The 13,639-nt window shown below is 39.8% G+C and overlaps 1 protein-coding gene across 8 annotated transcripts in view; it reads left to right on the top strand.

The window, feature by feature from the left end:
• TINAG (tubulointerstitial nephritis antigen) overlaps window positions 1-13,639 on the top strand; it is a 98,508-nt gene that overhangs the window by 24,335 nt on the left and 60,534 nt on the right. For 6 of the 8 annotated variants that reach the window (XR_014809177.1, XR_014809178.1, XR_014809176.1 and 3 more), the window contains 2 exons: window positions 97-186; window positions 6,943-7,057. Coding sequence is in view for 5 of the 8 variants with exons in the window: in XM_084966905.1 (XP_084823031.1) it covers window positions 97-186; window positions 6,943-7,057 (205 nt within the window). In the remaining 3 variants the exon portion in view is untranslated. Of the gene's footprint in view, window positions 1-96; window positions 187-6,938; window positions 7,058-13,639 lie in introns of all 8 variants that reach the window. The other 2 variants (XM_084966907.1, XM_084966906.1) reach the window with 1 other exon arrangement.

The raw sequence follows: 13,639 nt of genomic DNA, 5'->3' as shown, positions 1-13,639 counted from the left end.
TGTTTGATGCCTTAACAATGTACAACTCTGCTTACTAATTTTGTTAATGTACTTCCCAAAGGTCAGGCCACTTTTGTAATTTTTGTATTTTTACAGCACATGCTCAGGACAGCAATGGAATTGTTCCCAGCACGTATGCCTTGTTCAACCAGGATTAATTGAACACGTCAATGAAGGAGATTTTGGGTGAGAGAAATCTTGCTTTTTAGGCTTTTTGGCCCTACCTGTTGTTATTCCTCAGATTTCAAGCATCGTAGTTCCTATCACTTCTAAAAATGGTCATTCTTTAAAAAAAAAAAAAAAAAAAAGCGCGGGAGAGATCTGAGAAGGGAGGTAGAGAGGCATGTGAAATTGGAATATACAGAGGTAAATATTAAATAATTGAACATTAAAATTCACAAGGAAGAAATACAGAGCATGGTCTTAAATTGCTTAGGAAGGAGCAGTGTCAAGGGGTGAGTGAGGCGAATAGAGGGAGCTTCAGTTGAAATAAATATTCAGGCAAAATCAGAAAGGAGGCAAATTGATTTATTCCTGTTAACCGCCTTTCCCTCCGCTGCTGCCCTGACTCAGCCAGTCACGTGCTCAGCTGCCCTGATTAGGATCTGACCTTAAGAGGGCTGTATTTTACCTCAATGATCCCTCAAATGATCGGTCCATCTAGATAACCTCACTGACATGACTCCCCATCTAGCCAGTTTCCCTTACCTTTGAGTCAAGAGACAAGGAGAGCCACTTTGCTTCGATAACAAACTAAAGCTAGGGCTGATTGACACTTCATCATAGGAAAGAACTGTTTGATGATGCCCTCCAAAGGATTAAAAAATCAGCTTGAGGGAATGGAGATGTAGGTGCTTTCTTACCGAACTGAAAGGAGGGATGGGCTGGCTGGATTTCTCCACTGCCATGGATCAAATCTTTATATACTCTCAAGAACATTTTTTTACCTTCTGGAAAAGATTTCACATGAAAAAATCTACTGTCCAGCAACTATAATAGTGAAGTCATCCTGAGATGCATTTTTAAAAAGTAGAAAGGTCTTTTCTTTTTTATTCTTCCCTCCCTTCCTTTCTTTCTTTCCCTTTCTTTCTCTTTCTTTCTTTCTTTCTTTCTTTCTTTCTTTCTTTCTTTCTTTCTCTTTCTTTCTTTCCTTCCTTCCTTCCTTCTTTCCTTCTTTCTTTCTTTCTTTTTTTTTTTTTTTGCTTTTTAGGGCCACACTTGGAGGCATATGGAAATTCCCAGGCTAGGGGTCTAATCAGAGCCATAGCCTCTGGCTTACGCCACAGCTCACAGCAACGCCGGATCCTTAACCCACTGAGCAAGGCCAGGGATCACACCCTCATCCTCATGGATACTAGTCAGGCTCGTTTTCTGCTGATCCACAATGGGAATTCCAGTAGAAAGGTCATTTCTTTCCACACCTAAGACTTATGTTTCCTAGCACAATGGGAACACTAATTTGCAATGTCCTCAAAGTGTTTTCTTGGAAGACACAAAAGAGAGAAATCCCATTTGTTGACATGAATATTCTGTGTTTCAGTGATATTTTAGGTGATAATATGATGACATTTTAAATATTTCTAGGGACAACCAATTATAATTTTCTGTGATGAAGTGACATTTAACTCATTAAAAGAACATGAGAGCATGTGTCATCATGAGAGATTATCCGAATCAGGTTCTTAAAAGGATTCCAATGCTTGACCTAACAAGCACACACTTCTAAGGAACCACGATAAGCATCCAACCTTTTTGCTTTTCACAGAACCCAGGAGAAACCACAGGCTAAAGCAATATGGAAAGAAAGTGCATGTAAGAATACAAAAGCTGTTGGGAATGCTGCCTTCCTTGGGAGAAAGAATTTTCTGTCCATTATTTGTTTATCGTGAGAGAAATCTAGGACCACTTAAGGGGCATGGGCTTTGCCTTTTAGTAGCAATCATAGATAACTTAAAAAAATAAAAAAAATAAAATGTGAAGTATAAATGCACCAAAAGGACACATACACAAATCCAAGGAAAAAAAGTTAAGTAAAAAGAAATGAGTTATGAAAAAAAGTAGTAAAACTAAAATTCTTCACCAAAGAAAATAAGGAGAGGGTATAGAAAGTCTGGATTAAAAAAAAAAAAGTTCTTGGAGTTGCCTTTTTGGCATAGTGGTTAATGAAGCCGACTAGAAACCATTAGGTTGCGGGTTTGATTCCTGGCCTTGCTCAGTGGGTTAAGGATCCGGCGTTGTCATGAGCTGCGGTGTAGGCTCGGATCTTGCGTTGCTGTGGCTGTGGCGTAGGCCGGTGGCTACAGCTCCAATGAGACCCCTAGCCTGGGAACCTCCATGTGCTGTGGATGCAGCCCTAGAAAAGACAAAAAAAAAAAAGTTTTAATTCTCAGATATTTTCTGTTCCTGGTGTTCTAACATTTTTTAATGTGTGAGAACAGAATCATGATCTCATTCAATGTCTATTTTAGTTGTTTCTTAAAAAAGTCTACATGCAAATATATACAACTTTTGTTTTGAAACACTTATTTCTGGCATCTTGGTAGTGTTTTAGATCCAAGCCTTTATTTATTCTTTAGTGCTTATTTATTCCTTATATTATATTTTAACGCAATTGATGTTTGTATGCGTTTCCCTTGTGACACTGCTGAGGATACAAATAAATAATTTTGTAAATATTATTTTAAAGACAGAATAATAAATAATTTCTGTCTTGGGGGAGTTTACAATCTAGCTGAGGAGTCCACATGTCATAACTTTATAAAAGGATTTTTAATGGTTGGACAGTTACAAGCGCCCAGCGGTGATCAGTAAGTACGTGGGACCAAGGGAAATGGAATACAGTTTCAATTATCTGATGCTGTGCAACAAACAACTCCAGAATTTAAGAGCTTAAAACCACAGGCTTTGGGGAGTTCCCTTCGTGGCTCAGTGGTTAACGATCGCCATTAGGATCCATGAGGATGCGGGTTTGATCTCTGCCCTCGATCAGTGGGTTAGGAGTCCAGCATTGCTGTGAGCTGTGGTGAAGGTCGCAGGCATGGCTCAGATCCGCAGTTGCTGTGGTTGTGGTGTAGGCAGGCAGCTATTGTTCTGATTAGACCCTAGCCTGGGAACTCCCATATGCCGCGAGTGTGGCCCTAAAAAGCAAAAACAAAAAACCCCCCACCAGCTTTTATCTGTTCCCGTCAGTGATTTGGGATGCACTGAGCTGAGGCTCTTTTGCTGGTCTCTCCTGGGGTTACTCATGTGTCCACAGACATCTGGAACTCTAGCTTCAGGGAACTGTCACTCTCATATCTGATGCTGGTTGCTGGGAAGGGGGGACCACGTGTCTCCAGCAGACCAGCCTTGGCTTCTTCACAGGACAGCAGTGTTCGAACAGGACATGACTGGAGGCTGGAAATGGCCTCTCCTGAGGTCGAAGCTGGAAATTTGAACAGCGTCAATTCCACTGCTTTCTAGGGAGCAAAGCAAGTCACCCAGCCAGCTCACACTCAGCAGCTGGGGAAACAGACTTGTCTCTTGATGGAAAGAACCACAAAGAATTTGTGCCCATTTTTAATCTATCCTTCCTCTAACTCTGAATTTTCTTATGAACTCAACGTCTAGTCTATTGAATAAGTTGGTCCTGATTTCTTACTAGTTTCTCAAAATCAAAAATACCCCAAACCCAAAGAATTAACCTCTTTGACCTATCCTTCATTCCTTGTCAACTCAGCTAGAAAATTTATTTATTTACTTATTTATTTTATTTTTATGCTTTTTAGGGCCACACCTATGGCATATGGAAGTTCCCAGGCTAAGGGTGGAATTGGAGCTGCAGCTACCAGCCTAAGCCATAGCCACAGAAATGCTGTGGGATCTGAGCCACATTTGTGACCTACACCACAGCTCACAGCAACGTTGGATCCTTAACCCACTGAACAAGGCCAGGGATTGAACCTAGGTCCTCATGGATACTAGTTGGGTTCCTAACTGCTGAGTCATGACGGGAACTCCTCAGCTAGAAAATTTTAGGTTAGTTTGATGCTTCTTTATTCCTCACTCTCAGTCACTGAGCTCTTATTTATTTATTTATTTATTTTTGTTTATTTTTTGTCTTTTTGCCTTTTCTAGGGCTGCTCCTGCAGCATATGGAGGTTCCCAGGCTAGGGGTCTAATTGGAGCTGTAGCCATCGGCCTACGCCAGAGCCACAGCAATACAGGATCTGAGCCGCATCTGTGACCGAGACCACAGCTCAGGCAACAGCAACGCCAGATCCTTAACCCACTGAGCAAGGGCAGGGATCGAACCCGCAGGTTCCTAGTAGGATTCATTAACCACTGCGCCACCACGGGAACTCCAGGGCTCTTATTTATTTATTTTAAAGCTCCTTTTAGAAATTTATTTCTTATATTCCTATGTTATCTGTTCTAGTAGTGCATAGCCACTGGCCTATGCCACAGCCACAGCATAGGCCACATCTGTGACCTATACCACAGCTCATGGCAACGCCGGATCCTCAATCCACTGAGTGAGGCCAAGAAGCGAACCCAAGTCCTCGTGGATACTAGTGGGGTTTGTTAACCACTGAGCCACGATGGGAACTCCCTGTGGTTATTCTTTGATTCTGCTGCTCATGTTCTTAAAAATCTTCAAAGACACAACATTGCTTGTAGAATATAATTACACTCCCCAGCATAAAACAGTCTGGCCCATATGCTTTACTGCATCGTCTTTTATGCGTTTTCCAGCCTCTGTCTCTCTGGTCCCTCTCATAGTTTAAGTGTTTTCTTTATCTGCTATTCTCTAAATGTGCTGTTCAATTTTAAACCTGCTTTGTTCCAGAGTTGTCTTTGGTTAGCATAAATTCTCTCTTCTCTTACATCTGGTCACCAAATTCATTCTCATCCTTTCAGGCTGAGCACTAAAGTCACTTTCTGTAAAAAATTGTTCTAACTCCTTCAGGCAGAGTTATGTTTCCATCTTCCACTCTGATCATACTTTGACTTACCGCTAATAAATAACACATATTGAAATCATTTCCATCTCTGTAGCCCTTTTAGGGTGTGAGCTTTTTGAAGGTAGAGAAATTTATTTATTTCTCTGTTCCCAGTGTTTATGGGAGAATATGAGAGATAAATTAAGAATGTTCAGTAAATGGAAATTACATCGAAAGAAAAGTGAGGATTCTGGGCTAAAGAGGATGATGTAAGGTAGTCGTGTTTTTCACACTTTTTTGAGCATAAGCCACAGTAAGACATATCTTTAACTTTACGACCTGGTAGACACACACACACACACACACACACACACACACACGTGCACCTGTACATATACCGAAATGTATGTAAATGGTACTCACCCTCACTATGTGCAATAAACACTAATATTTCCTATTATTTTTCCTGTATTCTATTTTATCTTTTGAAATACAAATGCCAATTCATTAAGTCAAATAATTAATTTAGTGATTAATTAGGATGCCCACACACATCTCTGAATGTTTGAAAACTACTAGTGTAGGTCACCAAAAACATACTTGACTGATGTCAGGATTTTGCCCAAGACTGGTCCTGCTATTCTCTTAATTCATGCCATAATAGCTAATATATTCAGAAGTTTCCTTATTGAAATTCCCTGGATGATGGAGATTACATTTCAAAATTGTGGCTCAAAGTTGCTAAAGGTTTTATGAACTAACAGACTGTATAAAAGAGAAGCATTAACTTACCAGGCATATTATTGAAAATGGAGTTGTATCTTCACTCATTCATAAGAGCTTGTCACATTAGAAAAAATTTGGTGATGAACACAACAGGATAAAGTTTAGATTTGACTTAAGTATGGAACATATATTGCCCTTAAGTTGTAGATAATTCAAACAAGCCATATTTAAGTTACTATCCTCTTTCTCATTTTTCATCTGTTAGCATCTTTTGAAGAACTGTTGTTTTCAAATCTCATATTGGGTTTTGAAAACAAAGCTTTCTTTCCTATGTAAGGGCACAAAATACGCCTTTAGAAAAATATGCACTTTTTTTTTTTTTTTTTTTTTTTTTTTTTGCTTTTTTAGGGCTGCACCCATGGCATATGGAAATTCCCAGGCTAGGGGTCCAATTGGAGCTACAGCTGCTGGCCTACACCACAGCCACAGCAACGTGGGATCAGAGCCATGTCTGCAACCTACACCACAGCTCACGGCAACACCGGATCCCTGTCCACTGAGCAAGGCCCGGGATTAAACCCCCATCTTTCTGGATACTAATCAGATTCATTTCAGCTGTGCCACAATGGGAACGCTGCACCTTTTTGTTATTTAATTTCATATCGATTGAATTTATATTATTATTAATGATAACAAAGATTGTTGAGCACTTAACACTAATTAACTCATTCAACATAGAATATTTCAATATTTCAATAAAATTTCAATAAAGTTAATTAGTATTGATGTACACTTTTAAGTATAACTATTTTATCCTCAGTTTTTCATGGATATTGCATTTTACATGGTCAACTTCTTTTCAAATGCAAATTATAAATAAAACAGACTGCCCTATTTAACCTGTAAGTACATTTCCGTACACCCAAGCTTCTTTCGAAAATCCATTTATTGACATTTGGAAGAAGATGCATATGTTGACCTTATTACCACCCAAATCCCTTTACAGTGTGTGACAATCCCATATTCTTAAATTTAGCCTATATTGATATAGCCTTAGTTTCCTCATATGAGTCATTAAAATAATTGGCATAAACCTAATTTAGGAAGAGTGCTATGCTTTCCGGAAGAATAATCAATAATGCATCATTCATATAATGAGTATCTAGCTTGCAGTAGCAGTTACAATTTTGTGATGTTTGGTTATATGTAATTTCAGAAATTTAGATGAACATGTATTGCTAAAAGTGATTTTATATGGGCTGTACATCTTTTTTTTCTTTCATTTGTAAGGCAGATGGACAGCCCAGAACTACAGCCAGTTCTGGGGAATGACCCTAGAGGAGGGTTTCAAATATCGCCTTGGTACCTTGCCACCTAGCCCCCTGCTTCTGAGTATGAATGAAGTGACAGTAAGTATCCCTGCTGTTTAACTCACGTACGTGTGGGTTTGTATAAGTGTGTTTGTAGGGTGTTTAAAGCAATTTTAAAAAACCCAATGAGTGAGCTTTGAGCTTTCAGAGTTATATAATTTTGTCATACAAATTAAAAAAAGAAAAGCTTTTTCCAAATGGTTGTTACATCCCCCCAAAATTTCATAGAAACTTTGAAAGTTCACTAATGTCAATTATAGATTCTTCTCTTTCAGACTGATTGTTTATCATTTACTGTGCTAGTCATTTAACAGAAATGCGTGTGTTTCTGATTATTGGCTGTTCCCTGACCCAATGCTTTAAGCAAGTCATTTGTTGTCCTTCTTTTTCTTTTTCTTTTTTGGCTGCCCTGTGGCATATAGACTTCTTGGGCCCGGGATCAGATCCGAGCTGCAGCTGTGGCGACGCCAGATCTCTTAACCCACTGTGTGGGGCCAGGGATTTGAACCTGTGCTCTGGCACCCCCGAGACACTACCGATCCTGTTGCACCACAGCAGGATCTCTTTATTTCTCTTCTGTCAAGTAAACTGAGTTATTTTGTGAATTCATCCAGAATTTTGATGGCTCTTGGACTGTCCATTCTGAAATGAAGATAAAATAAATGCCAGTAACTGCAGACATGTATGCTATGAGGATCAGGAAAGGTTTATCCACAAAAATGCTCACATCTTCCATTTAAAGAATACCTTCAGATGGGACCTGTTGACCCCTCAAACTCCTTTGTGAAATTTCCACATTTCCTCATACTGTCATGCTTTGTACTATTGTACTGGTTCTCCCTTTCCTTTCGAAGAGGTGTTATCCTCTCATAATTTGTATTTTGCATAAAAAGCCTTCTCCTGGTCTAGTTATCACAGACTTCTAAGCAGAGTTGCAGTTTTACCACCCATGTGTGGTATCTCTTAGTTAAGCTGTTGACTGTATTCAAGACCTGCTGCAAATGCTCAGGGCAGAGCGGGGCTCCCAGGCTGCTGGAGAGCTGTCTCTTCACTGCAATGAAGATGTCAGGTCCTGACTGCCCGGAAGCCCTCCGTGTCTCAGAGCAAGCAGGGCTTTTGTTTGCTGTTGGATGAGTCGTAAATCCACAGGTTTCTCATTAAATGCTTAACGTGCTTTGCTTTAGAAAGATGTAATCCCCTGAGTTATTATTCCAATTTCAAGTCCGGTGGCAGGGCCCCGCTCAACTATAACGAGTGTCAGAAAAGATAGTAATAGCTCCCATGTAATGAGTAGTGGTGGGCCAAGCTCTCTTATCAGGACTTTCTTATATTATCTCATCAAATTCTCAGAGCAGCTTGACGTAGTGGGCACTGTAATTATCCACCTTTTAAAGATAAGAACAGAAGCCAAGTCATGTTGAGATGGAGGGGAGTGAAAAGGCACCACAGGATTACTTAGATGACAGAGCCGGGACTGTAAAAGATCTGCCCCCCTAAATGGTCCCTACATTTCCAGTAGACTCAGTTAGCTTTGGCCAAGTCAGGTGGAAAATAGCAAAAGCCTTTTCATTTTGGAACTAGAGCTAACTTTCTGAAATGATCGGCTTAGATATATTTTTGGGATCTTTCCTACAATCAGTAAGATGAAGCAGCTTTAGGGGTATGGCTCAGATTCATAGCTTTTAGTGACTTAATTCTATGATCAATTGGAAAAGAGTTATTTTTTTATGGCTAAATTCTTTCATCTTTTTATCCTTACCTGGAAAAAAAAAAAAGAGGCAGAATTGTTTAAGAATATAATAAATTCACCCATTTATAAGGATTGCTCTTTCCTTTGCTTTTACTGAGGGCTCCAGTTGTCCAAATACTCATTTGGATGTCAATATACATTTTCTCTGGATTCTTTCTAAGATTTCCTTGTGAAATGTTGTTGTTGTTTTGGTTTGTTTTTTTTTTTGTTGTTGTTGTTGTTTGTTTTTGTTTTGTGGTTTTTGTTTGTTTGTTTGTTTTGCAATTTAGAGTATTTTATATTCTGGGGAAAATGAGGTACATTTCTTTCCCAGGTTGCCATTCACCACAGCCTAGAAAAAGGAAATCTAATTCTAAATCACGTATTGGCTCCTGGGGATTGGTTTGCAGAAAAGTCACTCCATGACATTTAACTTAAAAAAATCTTAATAACTTGTACTTTGGGGGGGATTTAAATTACCCAGGGATATGAATTAATGTAATAAAATTGCCAAGTAATTCCTGTAAAGCAACAAGGAAAATTTGGCTCATATGTAAGCATTCTATTACCCACTTATGATAGAATGCAAGGAAAGAGCTTCCCATTTCTAGGGCACAGTAGCTTGAGAGCGAGGGCCTTTTAAAAAGTTTCTGAGTGTTGGAGTTGTCCTAATATCTGGTCAGATATCAGAAAATCAGAATGATAACATTGACTTCAATGAAGAACATAGGGTCAATATGAACTGAGTTCACTCGGTCGCTGTAGGAAGAGCTTAAAAAAACAGGTTCGTTCTTAGCCTGGTGACTGCATTAAAAATCCTTTAATACATCATATTGCCTCTGAGTACAGTGAAAACGAATTATTTTGTGGGGGTATGCTTCTGGATAACTTTCCCCCCACTTTCCCCCAGTTTTTTACAATGCCATTTTCAACATAGGATGGTGTGTGTCTACAGTTAGGACAGAGCATTGCCATCGGTGGGAATGATTTTTCTGAGAAACTTCACTGCAGCCCCAGCCCCAAGACAGTTCCTCTTCCTTGACCACATTTCCTGGATAAAAACCAAGATTCTTCGAGTTCTTTCTCTTGAGTGGGAGAGATGAGCCCTGTGTCATCCCTGGCTCCTGGGAGAGCTGTTCCCGGGCTGGTTTCCTGGCCTCATTGCTTGGCTTAAGTCACTGGTTCTCATGATGTGTCTACTGAGCGTGAGTTAGAGCAATATCAACAGGTATTGTACAAAGAATTGCATGAGCATATAAATGTGAAAAGTCTGTTGACGCCACATGAATTGGTTCAATTCAGACGAATTTTTGTAGAGTGTGACTCATAACAGAGGGGAATAGAAAAATATTGGTAGGGAGAAAAATATTGGTTGTGGCTCAGTGGGTTAAGGACCCACCGTCGTCTCTGGGAGGATGTGGGTTTTTTTCCCCTGGCCTCGCTCAGTGGGTTGAGGATCCAGTGTTGCTGTGGCTGTGGTGTAGGCCTCAGCTGCAGCTCTGATTGAACCCCTGGCCTGGGAATTTCCATACACAGCAGGTGTGGCCTTAAAAAAAAAGCACTGATAGTGGAAGATTAGAGAACACTAATTTAAGGATTTGGGGGTCCTTCTTGAATGGCAGTCCTATGTGGGGCAGACAAAAAGAAATGCAAACTTACTATTTTCTCTGAGCACAAGCAGACTGGATGAGAGGAAGTGAAAAAACAGAAAGAAAGAAGGCTGAGAGGGTCCTGCCTGGACCAGGAAGCAACTTGTTTTGTATGAAAACTCATTTTACCCACTTTGGAATTATGTCTAGTGTCAGGTCAGAACATAACAGCTAATCAATGTTTGCCTAACTTTTTCCTGGAGATTGTTCAAAGCAATTTTTTTCGTTTTCTTTTTTTTTTTTTTTTGTCTGTTGTCTTTTTAGGGCTGCACCAGCGGCACATGGAGGTTCCTAGGCTAGGGGTCCAATCGGAGCCATAGCTGCCGGCTTACACCACAGCCACAGCAATATGAGATCTGAGCTGCATCTGTGACCTACACCACAGCTCACAGCAATGATGGATCTTTAATCCATTGAGTGAGGCCAGGGATCTAACCCACATCCTCATGGATACTAGTGGGGTTTGTTAACCACTGAGCCACAACCAGAACTCCCACAGTAATGTCTTGAGTGAACAGCACTGTTCCAAATTGTTCTACACTAAAAAGGCATTACACAATTAGATGAACCAGCTATTTTCTGTCAGTCCCTTGGAATCCTGTGTGTTGTCACAATGGGAGCTGGCCTTTGCAAGACCATAGCTCCCCACAGCAACTTTATCTTTTTTTAATAAAAAAAAAATTTTTTTGGCCAAGCCTGGTCTAGGGATCAACCTGCTCCATAGCAGTGATCCAAACCATAGCAGTGACAACACTGGATCCTTGAGTCACTGAACCACCAGGGAACTTTCCCACAGGAATTTTACATCCTGCCAGTTGATCTTTTTTGTCTCTTTGTTGTACAAAACAGGTTATGTTATTCTTAAGACCTTATTTCTCTATTTCTCAACATTTGCTCCATGGGCCGCCAATCCTGCAAGATTTGGAATTAAGGTGTCCCATCTATGGTCAAATATGTTTGTGAAATGGTGTATTGTATCTTTCTTCCAAAGAGTCACTATTCCTCAGTATACTGAAGACCCCAAGAAGAGGGCCCCCTTTACCTTTTTTTCACCCATTGTTTCTTAAATTCATAACATGAGAGAGTCTTTGTTTATAATGATTCGCAATATTCCCCAGGGTTTAGATTGCACAGAGCATAGGTTAGGAAATGCTAACCTAAGCTAACGTATTGAAGTAGAAGTCCTGGAGAGAGCAGGGGTATATTCAGGGATAAAATAGAACTTTCTCAGTGTTTCAGAAAGAAAACAATGATTATGGCTGTCTGTAAAACTGTCATGGGCTGAGGGCTTTCGGAGCCAGCAGAAACATCGCAGTTGAGGTCTGTCAACAGGCTCAGGCGGGCAGTGAATTTGGTCACATGGCCAAATTCCACATACCCTGTGAACTCTGTAGCCAGTGTGTGTAGGTCTCAGTCTGGCTGAAATGATAGCGGTGGTATCCAGCTCCCAAGGCGGTAAGAAGTCCATGAAATGATGAGTAAGAAGTGCTCAGCACTCAGGCTGTAGTAACGCATTAAAGAAACATTATTGTATAACATATAAAGTTGTTCTTTCTCCCGTGGATTAACCTTGGGAGAATAGCAGTTTTCTGAAACAGGTCAATTCTGTAAGAACAAAATCACTCAAGGATTCATCATCTGAAACCTTTTATTTCAGAAAGAAAGGTGTAGCTCTGGATTTATTGGCCCTGACAGAGTTGATGCATTTCTGGTGAACCTGAAAGTTCTTCTACTGTGCCCCTAAATCAAATCAAATCAAATCAAATCAAATCACATCAAATCAAATCTAACCAAATCAACAACTCTGCACCTGATTGTTTGTCCAGGCTTCATGTTCAAGTGCTTTTGAATTTGGGAGATAACTTCAAGAGGCTTCCCTATGTTGTAGCCAATCCTAAATAGGGCAAATATTTTAGGTAAAACATACTATTTTTCAAAAGAAATTGGGAAATGAAGAGGCCATTTCTCTATGTAGCTTAGTTAAAAAAAAATGTTTTTAATAGTTCCGTGGTTCATTCCCCTGGGAGAACAATAAAGTTAACAAAGCTATTACAGATAAATATTGCACTTTAGACAGAGCTATTTGGAAAATATTAAAACATTAAGAAGGCTAGTATAACATTTAAAGTTTGTAGATTTGCTATAGCATATGGTGTCAGATTGACATAGGTAAAAATGTTCTACTAATTTTTTTTGGTCAACCTCATAGTTTACTAGTACATCTTTTCTCAGTCACCCAATGCAGATGATTTTAGTGTTCAAGTTGGCATTACCAACAATGACAACAAAAAAATGTTTTTTCCACTGCTTGTTAGGAGTTAAAATAAAGTAGTATTTAGTGTATTATATAATAACTTTTAAAGCCACCGCTCATTGAGGTGAGAAAGGAAAATTGATTTCATCATTTGGATACTTTGTCATTACCTAGATGAGACGTGGTCTTTGGTTGACTGGATCTCTTTCTCCTAGACATTAGTTATAACAGGGGGAATTTGTTTTTTCCTTTCTTTTCTTTTATTTATTTATTTTTTTTCCTGTCTTTTTTGTGATTTCTTGGGCCGCTCCCATGGCATATGGAGGTTCCCAGGCTAGGAGTGTAATCGGAGCTGTAGCCACCGGCCTCCACCAGAACCACAGCAACGTGGGATCTGAGCCGTGTCTGTGACCTACACCACAGCTCACGGCAATGCCAGATCCTTAACCCACTGAGCAAGGCCAGGGATCGAACCCCGCAACCTCATGGTTCCTAGTCAGATTCGCTAACCACTGAGTCACGACGGGAACTCCTGTTTTTTCCTTTCTGAAATATATTTTAGTGATAGCAAGTACTGAGGGATGAGAGGTACCTGTGGGAAAAATCAGAGTGGCAATTACTAAGTTTAGTTTTTACTAGGTTCATGGGTTATTGAATATTTTAATTTAATTAGTAATAACCCTGCCTGAGCAAGTATCCACTTAATATCAGTAATGTTTGTCCCCTGTGTAAAGCATCTTGAAAACCAAACCATTGATCAGAAAAGTGAAAAAATAGTTCTATAGTTATATATGTTCTTTGTATAATATTGAGGAATATGACGACTCTTTCCCAAAAAACTGATGTTTAGCTCCACACGAAGTTTGGAGGCAAATAGCATCTGGCTTGCATAATAATTGTATAGTGTATAGTAGGTGCCAGTGATGCTGCAGAAAATTTCACAGCCAGATGTTGTGGTGGATTCTGTTTAAGCTGTTGAGGCATCTCGA

The sequence above is a fragment of the Sus scrofa genome, chromosome 7 (genome assembly GCF_054392235.1).
Source record: "Sus scrofa isolate SSC_HxYL_T2T_F1_AM1 chromosome 7, Sscrofa_HxYL_maternal_Yorkshire_Landrace_v2.0, whole genome shotgun sequence".
In the NCBI taxonomy this organism is placed as follows: Eukaryota; Metazoa; Chordata; class Mammalia; order Artiodactyla; family Suidae; genus Sus; species Sus scrofa.
Note: the sequence above shows the minus strand (reverse complement) of the source record. Positions and strands in the feature narration are given on the sequence as shown.